This window comes from Lycium ferocissimum, chromosome 11, assembly GCF_029784015.1.
Source record: "Lycium ferocissimum isolate CSIRO_LF1 chromosome 11, AGI_CSIRO_Lferr_CH_V1, whole genome shotgun sequence".
NCBI classification, from domain to species: Eukaryota; Viridiplantae; Streptophyta; class Magnoliopsida; order Solanales; family Solanaceae; genus Lycium; species Lycium ferocissimum.
Window position 1 is genome coordinate 16965674 of NC_081352.1, and position 23984 is coordinate 16989657.

Here is a 23984-nt window from a genome sequence, read left to right on the forward strand (position 1 = left end):
TGGGATTCGATTTTACTAGGTGAGAACTTGACTTATGAGGAAGAGCCTATTACTATCTTAAGATATAGAAGTTCGCAAGTTGAGGTCGAAGGAAATAGCCTCGGTGAAAGTTCAGTGGAAGAATAGCCTAGTTGAGGAAGCTACGTGGGAAACAGAATCTGATATGCGTAGCAAGTATCCTCAGCTTTTCATCGGGACGAAAATTCTGATTTCTAGATTCATCATCCTTGTTTGTTCGGGGATGAACAATGTCTTAATTGGTATCTGATGTAACGACTTTCCTGGTCGTTATGGAAAGTCTAGGATCACCCTCCTAATAAAACCTTTCGAAGGGTAGAACAAGCCAATAGAAACTCAAATGTGTAACCCTAAGAACTGAAAACTTGGCTTGTTTGTGATCATTGTTTGGTTGTATTGAGTCCATCGAGTTGGAGGGAGGGGGGGAAGGAGGGGCGAAGTAGGAAATTAGGCCTCCGTTTGGGATTCAGAGGCTACAGGTGAGTCCGTATGGTGTTTTTACATTGATGAGCATATTTTAATTGTGTTTGTGAAGCCTCGGATGAATTTGGGAGAGTAGAGTACAAGACTGGTGGAATTAGCGAGCTCACTGGTTCAGTGGCACTGCTGCTGCGGGGCCACTGTAGTGGTGTACTCTTCGTCGTCGCGGGCTTATGGAAATGGGGTGTCCACTACAGCCGGTCTCCGCCCGCTATAGTGAGACCTCCGTAGCGGATAGGACATCCGCCACAGCGGTCGACGGGGGCGGAATCCCGATTTTTAAACACTTAGTCCGAATTCTTTATTCATAAAACTCCAAACAGGTTCTAAGGAGCACCTAGGGAGAAATTCTAAGGCTAGGGAAAGAATATTCTTGGGAGATATGTCTCAACCCTTCCTTCATTACACAATCATCTCTAAGATTATCACCATTCTAATGGGTCTACAATGGTGAATTGAGGACTAGTAACCCTAGAATTTAATAGACCTTTAATAATTAGTGGGTTATGAATATTATTGATTGGTTATCATCTAAAAAGCATGTATTATTATTTCTTACTTGAGAATTCAATATCTGGAGGCTTATTAATGGTGAATTGAGACTTAGGGTTTCGTAAAGGTGACAACTTTAGCATGGAAACTGATGATGAAGGGTTTAATTGAATAAAAAGACCATGAATTAACATGTTGTGACTTGTGGTAATCAATACTAGGGAAAATTCGTACCTAGAGTTTAGATTCTCCTTTGAAAGAGGGTGGAATTGGTGGGGTTTCTTCCCCAAAGTTGACATTGTTAATGATTAGATGAACAATTGCTTACTTAGCCTTATGTATTCAAGATTTTGAGCGTTCCGAGGCATTAAGGAAGGGAAAGGCTATAGAGGAGTGATTCGCACTGTTCCAGCTCTGCAGTTGAGGTTGGTTACGGCTTACTTGAGTTAGACTTTAATTAGTTGATTGTATGTGTTATAAGATTGATAGGAGAAAGCATGTCTAGTATTCGGGAATAATGTGTGGTTGAATTCCTATATGTTATTGATTGAGTGATAATGTGGGCTTAATGCCATTATTCAATGTGTTGTGATCTGTAATTTGATAATAATTGTGGTGAGAAGTTAATATGATCTTCTTGATAAAAATGAGATACTACTTGATAATCGGTCAGTGAAAGTGATGTGACAATATATATGTTTCTCGACTTTATATCCTAGACCATAGTAGTTCGAGGTAAAAATTGCCTATTTGTACCATTGGTTGGAGTCTGAGGAACTCGCCCCTATTATCCCTCTCGAGTTCTGAGACAGCTTGGGAGAAAGTAAGTAATACCCAAGTGAGGAGCCCCGAACAATTCATCATCGAGAACACATGAGAGAAAATTTAGAATGCTAGGTTGATCCTTCGAGAATGGAACAATCGTGTGAAATTAGATCCAGACACCTTAGCCCCAGACAGGTTTAAAGCAGGGTGTGACCCAGGATACCATGACTGGCTGCAAGGTCATTTGGCCGGCAAGCATGTTCCGGGGCCCATAGTTCGTCATACTGGCACAAACAGATCTACACAGACCGAGGCTAGAAATGGGTCGATTCGAGAGGAGGACAGCCTGAGGGAGCGTTTGGAGGGTACGGATGAGCGTCTGACTAAAATTCTGGAGGAGTCAGACTCGTGATAGTTAGGATGGAGTTGTATCAGACACGTCTCCACATTCAGACCGCTCTTCGAAGGGCCAAAAAGGTTAAGGCAGATCAAGCTTCGACATCAGCCGCTGAAGGACAATTCTGCTGATTTACTGCTTTCCTTTTATTATTATAGCCCCATGTCGACTTCATCATCTTTTTTAATCCCCTCGGGGAAGATATTATTATTATTATTATTATTTATGAATGTTGATTTTCGGGGCAATGGTTCATCTTTACATATGGCACCTACATGTTTCAAACGATTAGGACAACCTTGGCTCAAAAAGGCCTTAGGAACATGAGTAGTATAACTGTTTACAAATTACATGACTGCTTGCTACATGCTTCACATGCCTACTTGAATTATATGTTATCATGTATTAAAGCCTAAATACGATCGATCCAATGCTCTCAATTACATACCTAAAAGAAAAACCAATTGACTTAAAACTTACCCTACTTTATCTCGACTAAAAAAGTTGACTTACAAATGGCGAGCCAAGGAGATCAGAACATCTTCGCCCTAGGAGAGATCGCTGAAATGCTGAGACTCAATGTTCAGCAAATGGAAGAGCCTCTTCAGGAGATAGGCAGGAAGATTGAAGAGGTTGATAGGTTGCTGAACTTGGTGGGAAATTCGCCAGAAGGAACACCCCAAGAGCAGTTCTATGAGGATAACGTCCCCGAGGATGTGAGGGAGTTGGTGCTGAACTATATACCGTTAGAGAGGAGGCCAGAAATGCCTAAAATGAGAGTTCTTGTGGAAGAGAATGAGAACCAAGGAGTTGAATTCGACCCGTGGCTATTGGAGTCGGATCCACAAGAAGAGTCAGAGCCTCAGGAGGTCGCCCTCGGACTACAGAAAGTTGAAGAGGAATAACTAGAAGGATGAGAACCCCAAGAGATAGAACAGGAAGAGTCTGAGCATGTGGACATAGAAGCTGAAGAAGATTTGGAACTATTAGAAATGATTCCCGAGTTTCAGGGAAAGGTTTTAACATTGATGAGGAAACGGAGTCTGAACCAAGCGAAGAGTCTGACTACTTTAAGCCTGCACCAAAGTCGGTGATGGCTGCATCAACCATGGTATCAAAGAACTTTAGAAAAGCAGATCCTCATTCACCCGTCTGGTGGGGAATAGCCTTCAAAGCCCGATCTTGCCCTTTTTGGGTGGCTCCTTGACCCGTCAACTACAAAGACGTGATTGAGAATATGCAAGCCGCCGGAATACCCTGCAGACGCTCGAGCTAGACTACCATTCCCTGAATTGTTTTATGCTTACAAGAGATGCCCCTTTCACCACAATCAAGCCGGTCATACTCTGAATGAGTTTTTGGGTCTAAGAAGAAGAATCGTCAGTCTGATAGACGATCAGGTTATCAAGACTCTATGGGGGCCACACACCCTACTACTTCATGACCCTATCACCCCATGAGAAGGAGTCACCACCGAGACACAGATCTGGCTGTATGATTTTACAGTCTTCGAGGAATCTTACTCCCGCATCTTCTCAACCCTAGCCGTCTTAGGAAGGGTTAAACCTGTAGAACTTGTCCACGAGCACCTGCCAGTGGGGCCCAACAGAAATAAGGTATTCTTGTTCCATACTGGAGCCATGGACACGACATTAAAGAATGTTATGCTTTTAAGCTCAAACTCGAACATATGATCAGAGTTGGGGAGATCTTGGTCATCCTCCCACCAGCTTCTAAAGAGAAAGAAAGACACATGAGAGAACGAGTTCGTAAGGACAGCGACTCCAGAGCTACATTTTTTGGGTAGATATGAGGTGTCTCCTGCTTTTGCACAAAAAAGTTACCCCCTCCCTATAAATATGTAAGGAACCACGACGACCTGATATCCCTATGTATGGATACGTGAAAAGCCCAAAGGATATTTAGGAAAAATATCTGTCCTTCTTTGTAAGATGAACAACGATAGGGCCTGATTTCGCGCGGAGGGATACGTAGGCTGTCTACGTAAGACTCGGCCCCTATATAAATTATAGGGATAACTACATGATATAACAAACATATAGTGGGTATTGACATTTAATAGCTATAGTTTAACTTAATTACTTCTCATAGCAAACATTTATGTATTAATATCATTTAGTAACTATATATATATATACACACATAAAAAATAGAATACTCATCCTACTATTCACTTCCAATCCATCCCTCCCATTTCTCTCCCCCCCCCCTCTTCTCCCCACTGCTCGCCGCTAGCCACCGCCGCCGCCGGAGCTCCGGCGAAAATGCCGTGCCCTTTTTTCCACTGCTCCGGCGAAAATGTTGTGCATCTTCTCCGGTAAAAATGTCGTCCCTCTTCTCCCCACTGCTCCGGTCAGATCCGATCAGATGGCTTGAAGTAGCTCTTGGCATCATTAAGGGATTTGAAAGGTGTGGAGCCTTTCCAACAGACGGGTAAGCTTTTGTCGTCCTTTGCATCAATCAGTTGCTTTGTATTTATGTTTTTATTAATGCAAAATCAGCAAATACCATAAGTTCTAAGACGAAGGGGATAAGCATTTAGGACGGAGGTTTTTTCTGATCTTACCGAAGACAACAGAGTTTTTATGATCTGTATTCGCTGGAATTTTTTCCGGTCAGATCTGGATTCGCTGGAATTTTTTTCCGGTTAGATCTGGAAAAAGTCCAGATTTTCGCTTTATTTTGTTGTATATTTACCGTGTATACAATGTTTTTCCCTTATATTTGTTGTATACATATCAGAAAATATGGCATCTTTGTTAATTTTTTGGTGTATGAATGTTTTATACTGTATTTTTCGCTTGTATCTGTTATATACATACCGAAAAATATGATGTATTTGTGTAATTATTGGTGTATATGTATTCAGTTTTTACTCGTTGTATTCATGAATATAAGAAGCCAATTTATGAATACAGTAGTCATTTCATGAATACAGTGGAAAAAAAATTATTGTATTCATGAATACAGTTGAAAAAAAAATTGAATACACATGTGGGAGTTAGGCTGATTTGCTACAGAACGTAAATGTTAAAACATTAGCTATGCAGTTTGATTAAAACCCAAATGTTTGCTATTTATGTAAAATGCCCTAAATTATAATCCCCCCCCCTATTATTTTATGAAAGAAGAAAGGTTTTCCAAAGTAAGTCAACCTCAAAGCCCATTGGACCAAGATCCACTCAAACACAAAAAGCCCATAACATCCGAACCTTTAGAACAAAGGATCAATCAGTTATTCGGGCTTTAATACATGACTTTATGTGCTGCGTGCATTGTCAAATACAATTTATGTGATGTTTTGCTTTTATATTTTGCATCAGATCACTAACTTTTCCTACCGTTGAGTTATTTTTATCTTATAGAAATAGGCCGATTAGTTTAAAAGCGAAAACAGGCCTACTTCACGAGATCTAAATCCGTGCTAGCATCACTCTCGGATGTTGACAAAGGGAAAGAGAAAATGACTGGTACACCAAAAAACAGAAGGAATGAGCTCGTTTTATGCAAAGGATATATCCAGGACCCCCAGGAGGCATCGCCTCGGGAGGACGTAATTGCAACGTTACTGAGTGCCATCACGGCCCTCTTAGACAAGATTGCTATGGCTGAAATAGCCGATGCAAACAAGGATACTTCTGCTGAAGGAAGGAGGCCTCCTCCTCTCTTTCTCTCACTTAGCTCTCCGATGCCCGAAATTTTCCAGATTATCCACCAGGGACTGGTCCACCTTCACAAAATCCAGCTGACTCGCATAACATCGATACTTTTTACCGCACCCCGCCTCCCGCAAAATACACCCAAATTTTGAGAACCACTCATTCAGTTCCCTCGTATCAAGCTCCTCAGCCGGTGTTCATCAATCCGGTAAGTCGGCCACATGTTTTGGCTTTGCCAACCGGGCAAACCACGTCAGTCCCACCCGGCCACCCTACTTGCCAAATAGTGTCCTTCTATACTCCCAACGCTCCAAATAAATCCTCTGCACGACACAAAGAACTACTTGCCAAATGGTGTCCTTCTATACTCCCAACGCTCCAAATAAATCCTCTCCACGGCATAAAGAACTGGACTACTATGAGGAAATGGACATGGCATGGAGGGCCAAACACGACAAGCATGAGAAAGACATGGAGAGGAAAATGGAAGAACTACTGGAGAGGTACAACAGAGTCACAAAAAGGCCCACAGGATTGAGATACGATGATCTGTGCATGCACCCGGACTTGGACCTGCCAGAAGAATTCAAGCTCCTAAAATTCGAGATGTTCAACGGGACATGGAATCCCAAAGCAAACCTCCATTCCTACTGCGACCAGTTGGTCGGTGTAAAAAAGAACGAACCTCTGATCATGCGACTATTCAGCCAAAGTCTAACCGGTGAAGCCGCCTATTAGTTCGCAACCCAAGACATGCGCCAATGGCTCACTTTGGAAGATATGGTAGAAACCTTCATGGAAATGTTTTGATTCAATGACGAAATAGTGCCTGACCGATACTATCTCGAGAAGGTCAAACAAAAGTCAATTGAAAACTACAGAGAGTTCGCTAGCCGGTGGAGAGCCGAAGCAGCCTGTGTGCAGCCACCGATGTGTGAGGGAGAACTGGTCTCCGTGTTCATCCAATCACAAGAATCAGATTTCTACGATAGGATGTTGTCCATGGCTAGAAGGCCATTTGCCGAATTGGTCAAGATGGGAGAGGCCATAGAAGATGGTCTCAAATCTGGCAAAATCATCAGCATCTTCAACAAGGCATCTGGCCAAGCTGCTGCGGGGGTCTTCCGCAAAAAGAAAGAGGACGTGGCAAGCATATCCCACACTCCAAGCTAAACCCCAAAAGGCGGGATAAACCACAATCTTCTCATCAAACTCCACCTCCTGTCAATTACTCGACTTCTCCTTACAGCCCTGCACCTGTATTCTACGCACAACCAAGCTTCACCACTACTGTACCAGCTTACGTAGCTCCACCGAGTGTTCGAGTACCCGCTTCTACTTACCAACTACCACCGCAACAAATTTATCAATCGTTACCACATCAGAATTACCAAATAGCAGCCCATGCTTATCGACCACTACAAAACAACCACCATAGATCTATCAAAATCATCCACCTCCGAACTACCAAAATCAACCACCACCAGCAGTATACAATGCTTCACGTCCCACTTTCGAGAAGAGGCCAGCAAGAGAGTTCACAACATTGCTTGATCCAAGGACTCGAATCTTTGAAAGGCTACACGCTGCAGGCTTCATCCAGAAAATCCCTCTGAAATCGACTCAGCCCGGGAACAGGTTTTTCAGAGCCGATCAAACCTGCACCTATCACTCAGGAGGAAATGGTCATAGTACGGAAGATTGCATAAATCTCAAATATAGAATCCAAGATCTGGTCAACAAAGGAGAGATCTTTCTGGAAACTACAACTCCTAATGTAAACATAAACCCGTTGCCCAACCACGGAAATAACAGAGTGCATATGATTGATAAGAATGAAGACTGGGAAGCCTGTAGGGCAATAGTTCCCAGGCCAGTCAAGTCCATTGAACAGACAGTGGCTTCCCTCACTCTCCAGGAGCGTCCTAATTTCAAAGTCCTGATCCCAGCACTAGAGATTCACCGAGCTATGTCGATTTTTAAGACTTTAGTCCCAGCACCGATGATAGCCAGGTGATACAACAGACAGCAGCCACTCCCAAGGAACCAGTCACAGTGCAAGCAACCGCAGCCCAGGGTACGACTCGCTCAGGAAGATGTTACACTCCTGAAGAGCTGGCTCAAAGCGCTGCAAGAAAGGAAATCACCCAGAAAAGGGCAATCATTGAAGGAACCCCTTAACATACTTATACATCACATCTAGGTGAGCCACATAGTTATATCATGCTTTTCATTCATCATCATTCTATTCTCATTGGGCAACAACACATCTATATCATCAATAACATCTATGCCCATACAAATGTACATAAGCCGACAAGGCTATCAAAATAATATCCCAAAATATAGGCCGACAAGGCCGAACATATCTAACCATATACACATGTCTACGAGCCTCTAAGAAGGGTACGTCATATCATAACATATGGGCGGGACAGGACCCCGCCGTGCCCATGAATATATACACAAAAGAATCTATACCAAAAGCTGCAGCTCCGAATGAAATGGAGCTCCGCTATGTAGTCCCTGAGAAAATACAGCTATGGATCAAGTCTCGTCTCCCCGGCCACCTCGCGGCATGACGTAGCGTCCACAAACAAAAGGACGTCAGTACGAAGAATGTACTGAGTATGTAAAGCATGATCAATATCATTACGAAAGCATCATAGTCAACATACGAAATAACATAGGATGGGAGATAATAGCATCATCATCATAGCACTTACTTGCTTTCCATAGGGACGTTCCATTTCTATTGCGTATTCGCGTACATACATTCATATCCGTACTCATTTACCTTTCGTATCCATTTTCGTATTCGTATTCATATTTCCTTTCATACTCATGCTCATATCATATACATTGCATATACATAGCCCTTACTTGGCATTTACATAATCTTAACATATTCGTACTCTTATTGATGTCATATACATATCGTACTCATAATCTTAGCATAATCGTGCTCATATTGATGTCATATACATAGCATAATCGTACTCATATTGATGTCATATACATAGCATTATCGTACACATATTGATGTCATATACATAGCATTTATATAGCATACCCGACCATGAAGGTTCGGTGTTTCACGTACCAGCCCTACCAAGGCTCGGTGTCATATACCAAGGCTCGGGGTTGTTCGTACCCAACTATATATATATATATATATATATATATATATATATTATATATATATATATATATATCATTATATATATATATATATATATATATATATATATATATACATATTCATTATATTCTACCCGGCCATATAAGCTCGGGGTTCACAATAGCCTCTCATGGGCACACATACATATAAGCTCATATCTATCTTTAGCCTTTTTACTATCGTCATTCATTACCTTCTATCCTTAGAGTATTACTCGTCGTATAAGGAACTTAGTACAATCGTATCATTTGAGCATCATAAGCTTAATAGCTTCTAGAGATAGAATCATTAGAGAACATCGTGAACTCGTAGAAGGATAAATATTTGGCCAAAGAACCATGCCTTATGAAAGAAGGGTTAGCCTTACATACCTTTCCGTGCAACTATTCTATCACTTGTACGTTCTTCTTCAAGGCTCACGTTCTACCTTCATTGAAGTGCATACTCATATTAGATAATGGATAGCTTAGCATTCATGACTAATTCTAGAGAAAATCGGACAAAGATCTCCTTTATTTATACGACTTCCTCCATATCATATATCAACTCCCAAACATCAATAATAACATTCACAATATCATCACAATAGCCTTTAGTCAACTACATTACTCTTACTTCACAATTCACTTCAATTCATCCATATTCATAGTCATATCTCGACAATACGTTCATTCACATACAATGTCGATTCCATACTCTCAATATCATTTATAACATGATCATATTCATAATGTATCAAGAATCATAACTCATTCCAAACATTTACTCAAAAGTGATACTATTCACACATTCATGACCCATTTCTTATATTCTTTTGTAATCCAAGTGTTTCAACTTCCAAATACTTTAAACAACATGGAAACATCATAAAACTTACCTTAGATGGTGTAGGATTGAACCTTGGTTGCATATACCTCACTTGAGCAAAACCCTAGATTTTCCTTCACTTGAATTCCTTGTTTTTGATGAACTTTAATGGGTTTTCTTACTTTGATTCACTTGGTTTGATGATAAGAACCTTTGATTTCCTTTGAATTCTTGTTCATGAAATATATATGATGCCCTAGAGACTTTAGAGAGAAGTGGAGAAGTGTTGGAAATGAAATAATGAAGTTGGAAACACATTTATAAACTTGGAACATTTCAGCCCGTCGGGAGTTCCACGGACTGTTCCACGGTCCGTGGAACCTAGTGTTGTCCGTGAAGCTGGTCGTGGTTCATGACCAGCCAGTCGTCTTCTCTGCTGGCAGTTCCACGGACCCATCCACGGTCCGTGGAACACAATGCTGGCCGTGAAACCCATTGTTTCACCAAGTTCGATCCCGTCGTCTCGTTTGATCTCCAATCCTTATGGAACCTTCTTAGCACTTGTTTATCACTTCATTAACAATCTAAGGGGCGTTATAACTCTTCCCCAACACATCATTAAGTTGTCATCAACTTGCTACTCATAAATCCTTTCCGATACTTATCGTATACATGGCCTTCTCTTGGCAACTTTCTCGTCTAACATCGAATGTCTTTCAAATCTTATTTAGAATCATCAAATGCTATTTCTTACTTATTGAAACATCGTATACTTCGTACTCTCCATTAGCCTATTCACTGTGCATCAACGGAAAATTTTTTCCGAGGTGTAACATTCTTCCCCCCTTAAGAACATTCGTCCTCGAATGTTAAGCACTCGGGATTCTACAAAAATTTCGCCAGAGTTTCCCCTATAATATGGCACTACCATCCTGTCACAACAACCCATAATATCAATGCCTCACAGGGCCACAACATAATAGCAATATAATTTGGCCACACACGACCCAAATACATAAAAGGAAAACATACATACCTTATGATCTTGACGTCTCATCTTGGCCCTCTTCCGGGGGCTAAATAAGTGCGGATATTTGGATTTCATGATTTCTTCCGCTTCCCATGTCATCTCTTCTCGATTATTATTTCTCCACAAAACTTTAACTGAGGCCACTTCTTTGTTTCTAAGCCTCCGTACTTGCCTATCTAATATGGCAATGGGTTTTTCATCATAAGCTAACTTTTCTGTCACTTGAACATCATTTAATGGGACGATCCTAGTAGGATCTCCAACACATTTACGAAGCATCGAGACATGGAAAACTGGATGGACTGACTCCAAATCAGGAGGTAGATCTAATTCGTAAGCTACTTTGCCTACTTTGCGCACAACTTCATAAGGCCCAATATACCGGGGACTAAGCTTCCCCTTTTTGCCAAATCTCATAACGCCTTTCATTGGCGACACTTTCAAGAATACCCAATCTTTAACTTGGAACTCTAAGTCCCTTCGACGATTATCCGCATAGGACTTTTGACGACTTTGGGCTGCTAACAACCGATCTTGTATGAGCTTGACTTTCTCTATGGCTTGTTGGACCAAGTCCGGCCCTATCAATTTAGCCTCTCCTATTTCAAACCACCCAATTGGGGATCTACACTTTCGCCCATATAAAGCTTCATACGGTGCCATTTGAATGCTAGAATGATAGCTATTATTGTAAGCAAATTCAATGAGTGGCAAATGATCATCCCAATTTCCTCCAAAATCTATCATACATGCTCGTAACATATCCTCAAGAGTCTGAATGGTACGTTCAGCTTGTCCATCAGTCTGTGGATGAAATGCCATGCTAAGGCTCACATGAGTCCCCAAACCCTCTTGGAAGGACTTCCGTAAATTAGTCGTAACCGAGTACCTCTATCGGAGATAATAGATATTGGAACACCATGTAGTCGCACTACCTCTTTAACATAGAGCCTTGCATAATCTTCTCCTACATACGTCGTTCAGACTGGCAAGAAATGAGCTGACTTAGTGAGTCTATCCACAATCACCCATATGGAATCATACTTACGTCGAGAACGGGGTAAGCCTGTAATGAAGTCCATGTTAATCACTTCCCATTTCCAAGTTGGGATTTCTATAGCTTGCAACAATCTGCCCGGCTTTTGGTACTCGATTTTCACTTGTTGACAATTGGGACATTGAGCTACAAATTCTGCTACATCTTTCTTCATCCCATTCCACCAATACATGGATTTAAGATCATTATACATTTTCGTTGCTCCGGGGTGGATAGAATAACGTGAACAATGAGCTTCTCTTAATATTTGGTGGGGTAGACCTGCCACATTAGGAACACATAGTCTACCTCGACATCGGAGAACTCCGTCTCCCGTAATCTCAAATGATGACTCCTCTTTCTGAGGGAGTGTATCTCTCGTACCGCACTAGCATGGGATCTTCGTATTGTCGCTCTTTCACTTCCACTACTAGCGACGAAACCGCCGAATTCGAATGGTAGTTCCCCGCTACCCGAGTCCACTACTCGAACTCCTAGGCTAGCTAACCGCCGGAGCTCACGAGTCATTTCTCTTTTCTCGATTGTACATCACATAAACTTCCCATAGATCTTGCGGCTAAGAGCGTCACCACAACATTTGCCTTTCCGGGTGATATAGAATATCAACATCATAATCTTTTAACAATTCTAACCATCGTCGTTGCCGCAAATTCAACTCTTTTTGCTTGAAGATATACTGAAGGCTCTTATGATCTGTATAAATATCTACATGAACACCATATAAATAATGTCTCCATATCTTTAATGCATGAATCACTTGCACCAATTCAAGATCATGGGTTGGATAATTCTTTTCATGTTTCCGTAACTGCCTTGAAGCATACGCAATCACCTTACCATGTTGCATCAATACACAGCCTAGCCCAACGCCTGAAGCATCGCAATAAACAACATAACCTTCCAATCCCTCTGGAAGTGTCAGGACTGGTGCAGAAGTCAATCTATCTTTTAGCTCTTGGAAACTACGTTCACAAGCATCTGTCCATTGAAACTTTGCTGATTTCGGGTCGCCTTTGTAAGTGGTGCGTAAATAGAAGAAAAACCTTCAACAAATCTCCTGTAATATCCTGCTAAGCCCAGAAAGCTACGTACCTCCGTAGGAGTTGTAGGCCTTGGCCAAGTCTTTACGGCCTCAATCTTTTGGCTATCTACCCGAATTCCATCAACTGAAACAATGTGCCCAAGAAATGTCACTGAGTTCAACCAGAACTCACACTTAGAAAATTTTGCAAACAACTCTCGAGTTTGAAGAACTCTGAGGACAGTACGCAAATGATCCGCATGTTCTTCCTCGGATCTAGAATACACCAAGATATCATCGATGAACACAATCACGAACAAATCTAGGAAGGGCCTGAACACATCATTCATTAAATCCATAAACACTGCCGGTGCATTAGTTAGCCCAAATGACATCACCCGGAACTCAAAATGGCCATATCTTGTTCTGAAGGTTGTTTTAGGGATATCTTTCTCCCTAACTCTCACTTGATGATACTCGGATCTCAAATCTATCTTGGAAAACCATTTGGCACCTTGTAATTGATCAAATAAATCATCAATCCTCGGAAGAGGATATTTATTCTTAATCGTCACCTTATTCAATTGCCGATAGTCAATGCACATTCTCAAAGAGCCATCTTTCTTTCGAACAAACAATACGGGTGCTCCCCACGGGATGAACTAGGCCTAATAAAGCCTTTCTCAAGCAAGTCTTTCAATTGCTCCTTCAACTCTTTCAATTCTGCGGGAGCCATTCTATAAGGAGGAATAGATATAGGCTTAGTGTCTGGCAACACATCAATAGCAAAATCAATCTCCCGCTCGGGAGGAAGGCCTGGAAGCTCTTCCGGGAACACATCCGGAAATTCATTCACTACAGGAACTGACTGTAAAGTCGGCGGTTCAGCTTCTACATCTTGAACCCGCACTAGATGATAAATGCAACCTTTTGTAATCATTTTCCTTGCCTTTAGATAGGAAATAAACCTACCCTTTGGTGACGCCGTATTTCCTTTCCACTCTAAAACCGGTTCTCCTGGGAATTGGAAACGAACCATTTTCATTCTACAATCGACATTGGCGTAGCAAGAAGCCAACCAATCCATGCCCATAATAACATCAAAATCCACCATTTTTAACTCATGCAAGTCAATCATAGTACGGCGATCACAAATCACAATTACACAATTTCTATATACTCGGCTAGCTATTACCGATTCACCAACGGGTGTGACACCTCAAAAGGTTTAATCGACTCCGGTTTGATTCTAAACCGACCCGCAATATATGGAGTAACATATGACAATGTGGAGCCGGGATCTATCAAAGCATATACATCATGAGAAAGTACCGATAATATACCTGTGACAACATCGGGAGAAGACTCAAGATCTTGGCGTCCAGCCAAAGCATAAATACGGTGCTGAGGACCGCTAGAACTGGGGACTCTCCCCCTGCCTCTACCACGGCCGACTGGCGCGTGTGAACCTGGCCCCATAGGGCGTATAGATGCTGAAGATCCGGCTACTGACCCTGAAGGCTGGGTCCTACCTCTGCCACTAACTGAGGGGCAATCTCGCATAATATGGCCTGGCCGACCACATGAATAGCAACCCTCTGAACCCAATCTGCACTGACCCCAATGTAACTTCCCACACTGGGAGCATCGTGGTATGGGTGGCCTCGCCTGACCCGAATCACCTCTAAACTGAGATCCCGAAAAGCTCTGACTCGGCCCGGGATGAGTAGATCTATCAAATCTCTGGCCTGAATACCGTGGAGGCGCACTAGTCATAGAATAGCCCGAATGTCTAGAAGACTGCTGTCTGTGCCCACCTCTATACTCATTCATCGGACCCGAAGATCTAGCCCTCTTGCTATGCCCTCTATCATGCTCACTTCTTTGTTGTTGTAAGCTTTCTTCTAAATTTTGAGCATGGGCTTGGATGCGTGCAATATCCATATTGTCCTGAAGGGACGCAGTCAAGCATCTATCCATCAAATGTGGCCCTAGGCCTTTTACAAACCGGTGCACTCGGTCACCCATATCCGCTACCATGGCCGAAGCATACCTAGCCAAGGAATTGAAGCGGAGACTATATTCTAGAGCACTCATGCTCCCTTGTCTCAAATTTAAGAACTTATCGGCCCTAGCTCGCCGAACTTCTGGAGGCAAATAATGTCGAAGAAATGCATCTACAAACTCTTGCCATACCGGGGGAGGTGCATTGGCTCCCCGTGAAGCCATCCAAACCGTGTACCAACATACCGCAACATCCCTCAATCTATAGGACGCTAGCTCCACCGATTCGGTGTCTGAAGCATGTATCAACCGAAGCGTCCTCAACATACCATCAATGAAATTCTGAGGGTCCTCATCCGGCTTTGATCCAAAGAATTTCGGAGGGTTCAAACTAATGAAATCACGGGCTCTTGCACTAACAGCCCTATCACCTTGCCCTGAACTTTGCCTCTGAGTCTGGGCCGCAACCAATTGAGTCAGCAAATTAATGGCCTCTTTTACATCTTGGCCTGAAGCATCCGGTGGAGGAGCCGGAGGTGCTGGAGCTGGGGCTGAGGCTCCCTCACGCTCCTCTAATATAGGCACTGATCGGGAGGACTGAGATTGAGCCGCACTTTGGGACTCACTTTCTTCTACTACCGGTGGCGGTGCTCTTTCGGCCTTTTGGGCTGCTGAAGCCTTTCTCTTTACAGGCATTTCTGAAATACACAACACATCGTTAAGAAACAAGAAGTTCTTACATCATAGCTCTATCGCACGATTTCTTATGAAGAAAGAAGGTCATTCATTCCTAAAATGTCCGCAGCTTCTTGTTTATAAGTGTGGCGCGCAACACACCCATAACCAAGACTCTACTAGACACGGCTCGTAGACACACCCTAGGACTGAACTGCTCTGATACCACTTTTGTCACGACCCAACCGGAGGGCCGCGACGAGCACCCGGTGCTAGCCCACCCGGGCACCCCTTAACATACTTATACATCACATCTAGGTGAGCCACATAGTTAAATCATGCTTTTCATTCATCATCATTCTAATCTCATTGGGCAACAACATATCTATATCATCATTAACAACTATGCCCATACAAATGTACATAAGCCGACAAGGCTATCAAAATAATATCCCAAAATATAGGCCGACAAGGCCGAACATATCTAACCATATACACATGTCTACGAGCCTCTAAGAAGGGTACGTCATATCATAACATATGGGCGGGACAGGACCCCGCCGTGCCCATGAATATATACACAAAAGAATCTATACCAAAAGTTGTAGCTCCGAATGAAATGGAGCTCCGCTATGTAGTCCCTGAGAAAATACAGCTATGGATCAAGTCTGTCTCCCTGGCCACCTGCGGCATGACGCAGCGTCCACAAACAAAAGGACGTCAGTACGAAGAATGTACTGAGTATGTAAAGCATGATCAATATCAATATGAAAGCATAATAGTCAACATATGAAATAACATAGGATGGGAGATAATAGCATCATCATCATAGCACTTACTTGCTTTCCATAGGGACGTTCCATTTCTATTGCGTATTCGCGTACATACATTCATATCCGTACTCATTTACCTTTCGTATCCATTTTCGTATTCGTATTCATATTTCCTTTCATACTCATGCTCATATCATATACATTGCATATACATAGCCCTTACTTGGCACTTACATAGTCTTAACATATTCGTACTCTTATTGATGTCATATACATCGTATATTGTCATATACATAGCATAATCGTACTCATATTGATGTCATATACATAGCATAATTGTACATATTGATGTCATATACATAGCTAATCGTATATATGATGTCATATACATAGCATTTATATTGATGTCATATACATAGCATTTATATAGCATACCCGACCACGAAGGTTCGGTGTTTCACATACCTAGCCCTACCAAGGCTCGGTTGTCATACCCGGCCCTACCAAGGCTCGGGGTTGTTCGTACCCAACCGGTCGCGCGCGCGCGCGCATCATATATATATATATATATATATATATATATATATATATATATATATATCATATATATTCATATTCATATAAGCCAATATAATCTCGGGGTTCACAATAGCCTCTCATGGGCACACATACATATAAGCTCATATCTATCTTTAGCCTTTTTACTATCGTCATTCATTACATTCTATCCTTAGAGTATTACTCGTCGTATAAGGAACTTAGTACAATCGTATCATTTGAGCATCATAAGCTTAATAGCTTCTAGAGATAGGATCATTGAGAACATCATGAACTCGTAGAAGGATAAACATTTGGCCAAAGAACCATGCCTTATGAAAGAAGGGTTAGCCTTACATACCTTTCGTGCAACTATTCTATCACTTGTACGTTCCTCTTCAAGGCTCACGTTCTACCTTCATTGAAGTGCATACTCATATTAGATAATGGATAGCTTAGCATTCATGACTAATTCTAGAGAAAATCGGACAACATCTCCTTTATTTATACGACTTCCTCCATATCATATATCAACTCCCAAACATCAATAATAACATTCACAATATCATCACAATAGCCTTTAGTCAACTACATTACTCTTACTTCACAATTCACTTCAATTCATCCATATTCATAGTCATATCTCGACAATACGTTCATTCACATACAATGTCGATTCCATACTCTCAATATCATTTATAACATGATCATATTCATAATGTATCAAGAATCATAACTCATTCCAAACATTTACTCAAAAGTGATACTATTCACACATTCATGACCCATTTCTTATATTCTTTTGTAATCCAAGTGTTTCAACTTCCAAATACTTTAAACAACATGGAAACATCATAAAACTTACCTTAGATGGTGTAGGATTGAACCTTGGTTGCATATACCTCACTTGAGCAAAACCCTAGATTTTCCTTCACTTGAATTCCTTGTTTTTGATGAACTTTAATGGGTTTTCTTACTTTGATTCACTTGGTTTGATGATAAGAACCTTTGATTTCCTTTGATTCTTGTTCATGAAATATATATGATGCCCTAGAGACTTTAGAGAGAAGTGGAGAAGTGTTGGAAATGAAATAATGAAGTTGGAATCACATTTATAAACTTGGAACATTTCAGCCCGTCGGGAGTTCCACGGACTGTTCCACGGTCCGTGGAACCTAGTGTTGTCCGTGAAGCTGGTCGTGGTTCATGACCAGCCAGTCGTCTTCTCTGGGCAGTTCCACGGACCCATGCACGGTCCGTGGAACACAATGCTGGCCGTGGAACATGGCCGTGAAACCCATTGTTTCACCAAAATCGATCCCGTCGTCTCGTTTGATCTCCAATCCTTATGGAACCTTCTTAGCACTTGTTTATCACTTCATTAACAATCTAAGGGGCGTTATAACTCTTCCCCAACACATCATTAAGTTGTCATCAACTTACTACTCATAAATCCTTTCCGATACTTATCGTATACATGGCCTTCTCTTGGCAACTTTCTCGTCTAACATCGAATGTCTTTAAAATCTTATTTAGAATCATCAAATGCTATTTCTTACTTATTGAAACATCGTATACTTCGTACTCTCATTAGCCTATTCAAAACGGAATGGTCCGACGTTGTTCCTAGCCAGTGATGTGCCGGGAATTTATGGCACATCTAAGGCCTTTTTACGAGAAGTCTTACTTGTTTTTAAGCAAGTTAGTGGCGATTTAATGTGTTTTTAGTGTTTTTCAGGTAATGGAGGAATTTTGGGATGAAAACTGTTAAAGTGCATAATTTGGCCTGGATGACAAAATATTGGCCGTCTTCTCAAATACGGGGCGTATTCCTTGGGCGTAATTAAAGTTAAGCTGAAACAGAAAGTCATACTGAGAAGATGTTAAAATACGAACAACTTTTACCAACCGTATTCCACTTTATGGTCCGTATTTCAAAGCGTATTTAACATTAAGACACTTGGCAAAAAGTTGAGATTTTACAAGTTGAAATACGACCAAGTAGAATACAGACCGTAAATCAAAATACGGTCCATAATCTAAGATGTTGCAGTTGCCCATATTTTGAGGGAAGACCGCGGTGTGAACCTAGTTTACGGTCCGTAATGTGAAATATGGACCGTATTTTATGTCGTCGGGGACCAATGAGTAATTCTGTAACTTTTATATTTTCAAAACCTATAAATAGCCCAATGTAGGGTTTTATTTATGATCAGTTATCATATTTTGACTTTTGACTTAGATCATTAAGTACTCTCTTGATTTTGGAGATTGAGAACATCAATTCAAGTATTATCAATTCCTCTTTCCATCAAAAGTAAGCAGCTTTGAATTCTTCAATTTCTTGTTTCTTGTTCTTTGTCATGAGTAGCTAAACACCCTTACTGGGGTTGTGAACCCAAAGATGGGTGTTTTGTTATTGAGAATTGAGATTGATATATGCATAATGGATTGTTAGGGTTTATTTATTCTTTATTCATAATTAATGGTTGCAAACATTGATTAAAGCCACAAACCTTGATTTGTTTGGGAAAATAATTAGGGTTTGGTAAGAATAAATAGCAAGAACTCAAAGCTTTAAACTTTTGTTTAATAAATTCACTTAGGAATAAGAAGAATTTACTTAGCATAATTAAGCGTTCTTCATATCAACTTTCTTATATTTGGGAAAATCATAGAAAGAGATAATCCTTATTTATTGGGAAATAGTAAAGATTCACATAGAGGTTAAGTGCATTCATATAACGATCCATTAGAAGTATATCAAGATCAATACACATGATCATAAACTTTATCTGAAGGGGACACAACTTTGGTTTCTTTTACCATAAATTCCAATCCAAAGCAATTAGTTAGCAATTAGTCATAAACAACCGACTTTTACCAAACTCATCGGATTAAGACATTAGACCTAAATTAAGCATTCTACGATTTTAGTAACCTTTTCACACCATATTCCCTGTGGGATTCGACCCCAACCTTGTTGGGTTACTATATTTGACATCGTTCGCTTTACGCTAATAAAAGGTGTAATTTGAGCATATCAAATTTTGGCGCCGTTGCCGGGGAATACGGTTTTGAAATTACTAAATAGTGTCTGCTTTGATTGAAGTCTTTTGCTTATTCCATCACACCTTGTTTGCTATTCCTTGTAAACAAGGTGAACATGAATCAGAATCAACGAAACTGACATGGGGCAGCTGGTAACCAAGGTGGTCAATTGAATGATCACGCAAATGAATAAAATGAAGAAAATGTCTTCGCTGATCTTGTTTCTGAGGAGCACTATGCATCTGCTATTGTTCATCCTCGGGTTGGGGTTGCAAGTGTCAAAATTGACTCCTCTCTCTACCAGTTGTTAAAGCTTGAGGGCTACTTTTGAAATTCTACCGAGAATGACCCTCAACGCCATTTGCAGAATTTTGTAGATGTATTTGCTCATCACATCCAAAATAACGTTCCATAGGATGCTATTCGGCTGAGGCTTTTCAAATATTCCTTAGCTGGAGATGTAAGAGCATGGTTCGAGAAGCTGCCCCGAAATTCTATTAATACATGGGCAGAGATGGTAGCAGTCTTTCTTAAGAAGTGGTATCCTCCTAGCAAGAAAGCTGAGATTCATGACAAGATCTATGAATTCAAGCAGCGACCAGGGGAACAATTATATGAAGCTTCGGAGAGATTTAAAGAGTATTTGCAGAAATTTCCAAGTCATGGTTTTCCGGATCACATATTAATGGAGAAGTTCTACCGACGGTTGGATCCAGTGACGCAATCAATTGCAAACAACACAGCTGGTGGTTGTTTTATGGATAAATCTTACCGACGAGTGACCAACATACTTAACAGGCTGACTACGCACAGTCAGGCTTGGCACTCGAACAATGCCGATATTATGCCCTATGGTAGTGTCATGATCTAGAATATGGTGAAGGAGTATCAAGATACCCAGCAAACATTGGCTCAGCTTGCGATGAATATTTCTTTGCTAACCATGAAGTTTGATGAGACCCAGATCAAGAAGGTAAATGTTTGCGAAGATGAGTCAGGTATTCCAAAGGAGATGTACTAGGTCCAAGAGGGTCCATTTTCACGAGGGACCTCCTATGCAGGTTGAAGATGCTAACTATGTGAACAATTCTCAAGGGGGTTATCAAAGACAGAATTACCAAGGGGGTTACCAGAATCAGAATCAATGGAGACCTCAGCAGGGCCAAGGTACCTACAACAAAAACAACCCAGGGAACTACAATAATAATTATGGTGGTGCAAACCAAGAAAGCTACAACAACATCAACAATTTTGGGAATAAAAGTTTCAATCCTTACATTCCACCGAAAGGGCAATCAATAGAGCCAGGTAGTTCGAGGGTTGAGGCAATGCTTGAGAAGGTTCTATAAAATCAAACCAAGTCTAAAAGGACATTATCTGGGCTAACAGAGATAGTGGGATCCTATATAGCAGCTATTCAAAAACTCGAGTCACAGATGCGTGATATTTATAGAGAGCAGCACCCTCCTAAAAAGGGAGGACTTCCTAGTGACACTATTCTAAATTCGAATAATGGGGGAGGCGGTGTACACTGTGTGTTTGCCTTTAGTACTCGGAGTGGTAAAGTACTACAAGGTGCTAAAAAGAAGGTTGTTGAACTTGAGCCGATTGATGAAGAGGAAGAGGTGCAGTCTAAAGCACTAATTATTGTTGATGAGAATCCTAATGACGAGAAAGTTGCCGATATTCCAGAAATTTCAAAGGAGGCTGATGACAAGAACAAGCAAATTGTGAAGGGGCTCTCCACCCTTTGACTCAAATTTTTAAATCTAAACCTCCCTTTCCTCATAGGTTGGTAAAGAAGAAGGAAGATGCTAAGTTCAAAATTTTTTATGATCACCGCGCTTTTCACCGAATTTTCCTTTCTCAAGTCGTCAAAGAGATGCCCGATTTTGCTAAGTACTTAAAGGACCTGTTGACCAAGAAGAAGACGGTGTAAGATGAAACTGTGAGTTTGACTCACACTATGAGTTCCATCATTTCAACAACTACTATCCAGAAAAAAGAAGATCCTAAGGTGTTCACCATTCCTTGTTCTGTGGGGTACCATGATTTTACTCGTGCTCTGTGTGATAATGGAGCGAGTATAATTTTGATGCCACTTGCTATCTACAAGCAATTAGGTTTGGGGATGCCAAGGCCGACTACTATGAGGTTACAGATGGCTGATAAATCTATTAAGAAGCCTGTTGGCGTGGTTGATGATGTTCTTGTGTGGGTTGGTAAATTTATGTTACCCAATGATTTTGTGATTCTTGACTGTGCTGTTGATCGAGACATTTTCGTTATTCTAAGGAGACCTTTCCTTGCTACGGGAAGAGCTCTGATGGATTCGGAGAATAATGAAATCAAATTCTGAGTCAATAATGAGGAAGTTACTTTTCAGGCAAGTAAGGGGATGAAGTTACCAAGTGCTCATGAGAGAATTTCGGTGATTGATTTTTTTGATGTTGTTGATGAAGCGGTGGAGTTCAAGATGGAAGAAGAAAGTTTGGGAGAAGCACGGGCTAGTATTCTTGTAAATTTTGATGCTGAAGACATAGAGGGTTATGTGGAGACAATTAATTCGCTCGTTGGGTGGGGTTCATACTCCTACCACCCAAAGAAGCTAAATCTTGATATGGAAAATAGAAAAACTCCTCCACCAAAGCCTTCAATCATTAAACTATCGAAGCTTGAGCTTAAGAAGCTCCCATCACATTTGAAGTACGAATTCCTTGGTCCAAATAATGCATTACCAGTGATTGTTTTAGCATTACTGACTGAGGAACAGATCGAGAGACTTTTGATAGTATTGCGTGAATATAGGCATGCTATTAGTTGGATTATAGCAGACATTCGGAGAATTCCTTGTGGGATCTGTGAACATAAAATCCAGTTGGAGGAGGATAGCAGGCCGAGTGTGGAGCATCAAAGGAGACTGAATGAGAACATGCAAGAAGTCGTCAAGAAAGAAATCATCAAATGGTTAGATGCTGGAGTGGTTTACCCGATTGCTGACAGTAAATAGGTGAGCCCAATCCAATGTGTTTCGAAAAAAGGTGGCATCTGTTACACCTCGAACAATTTCATGTCGTTGTGCGATAAAAAGGCTAACGCAAAGTGAGATGTGTATGACGTACCTACAATTAAGAAGGGGTACTTGATGATTCTAATTAAGATTCCAAAGATATTTGAGGCAAGAAAAGAAAGTTCGTTGAAAAAGGCGAAGTATAAGTCGTGTTCTGGGAAAGGTTTTGCAACTACTGAGCCATTGTTGATTTAATAATGTTTTGAGGAAGAGTTATAATGCTCCTTACATTTTTAATGAAGTGTTAAACAAGTGTCGAGAAAGTTCCATAAGCATTGGAGATCAAACGAATCGACGAGAACAAGTTTGGGGAGAAGGTGGATTATACGACCATTTATACGGTCCGTATAATGGTCCGTATAACAGTTACAGTGAAGTTCCATCACTGATGGAGTTATACGGCCACTTATACGGATCGTATAATCCCATCGGGCTGAGTTAAATTCCAAGTATAAATATAAGTTCCCACTTCTAATTTCTCATTTTTCCAACTTCTCCACTTCTCTCAAGAACTCTAGAATATTACATACACTTCACCAACACAAATCCAAGATAGATCAAATATCAAACACCAATAACTAGCGGAATCAAGTGCAAGATGCTAACTAGGGTTCATGGAAGCTAGAAATTTCCTTGGAATTGAAGTTAGGGTTTTCTCCAAGTGAAGCATTTTCATCCAAAGCTTATTCCTAAAACATCAAAGGTGAGTTTTATGTTCATTCCATATTATTAAGAATATTGAGGGGTTGAAAGACTCGAGTTATGGAAGCAAGAAGAGTATGAAGTTCAAATATGGAAATAATGGTTTTCTTGAATAGTAACTTAACTTGGATCATAGTTCTTGACATGTTATGAGTATAATCTTGTTAGGAATGATATTAAGATTATTGAAGAAGCATTATATGTGAATGAATGTGGCGTTGTGTTGTAATTATGGTTATGGATA

At 40.9% G+C, this 23984-nt stretch overlaps 1 protein-coding gene and 1 non-coding gene across 2 annotated transcripts; one reads left to right on the forward strand and one right to left on the reverse strand.

The window, feature by feature from the left end:
* Nucleotides 1-20531: 20531 nt before the first annotated feature.
* On the reverse strand, nucleotides 20532-20637 carry LOC132038739 (small nucleolar RNA R71). Its single transcript, XR_009410222.1, has one exon. It is a non-coding gene; the product is annotated as a small nucleolar RNA R71 (small nucleolar RNA).
* Nucleotides 20638-21934: 1297 nt separating this feature from the next.
* LOC132038082 (uncharacterized) lies at nucleotides 21935-22327 on the forward strand. Its single transcript, XM_059428806.1, has one exon. The coding sequence runs from the start codon at nucleotides 21935-21937 to the stop codon at nucleotides 22325-22327; it is 393 nt and encodes a 130-aa protein (XP_059284789.1).
* The last annotated feature ends 1657 nt before the right edge of the window (nucleotides 22328-23984 follow it).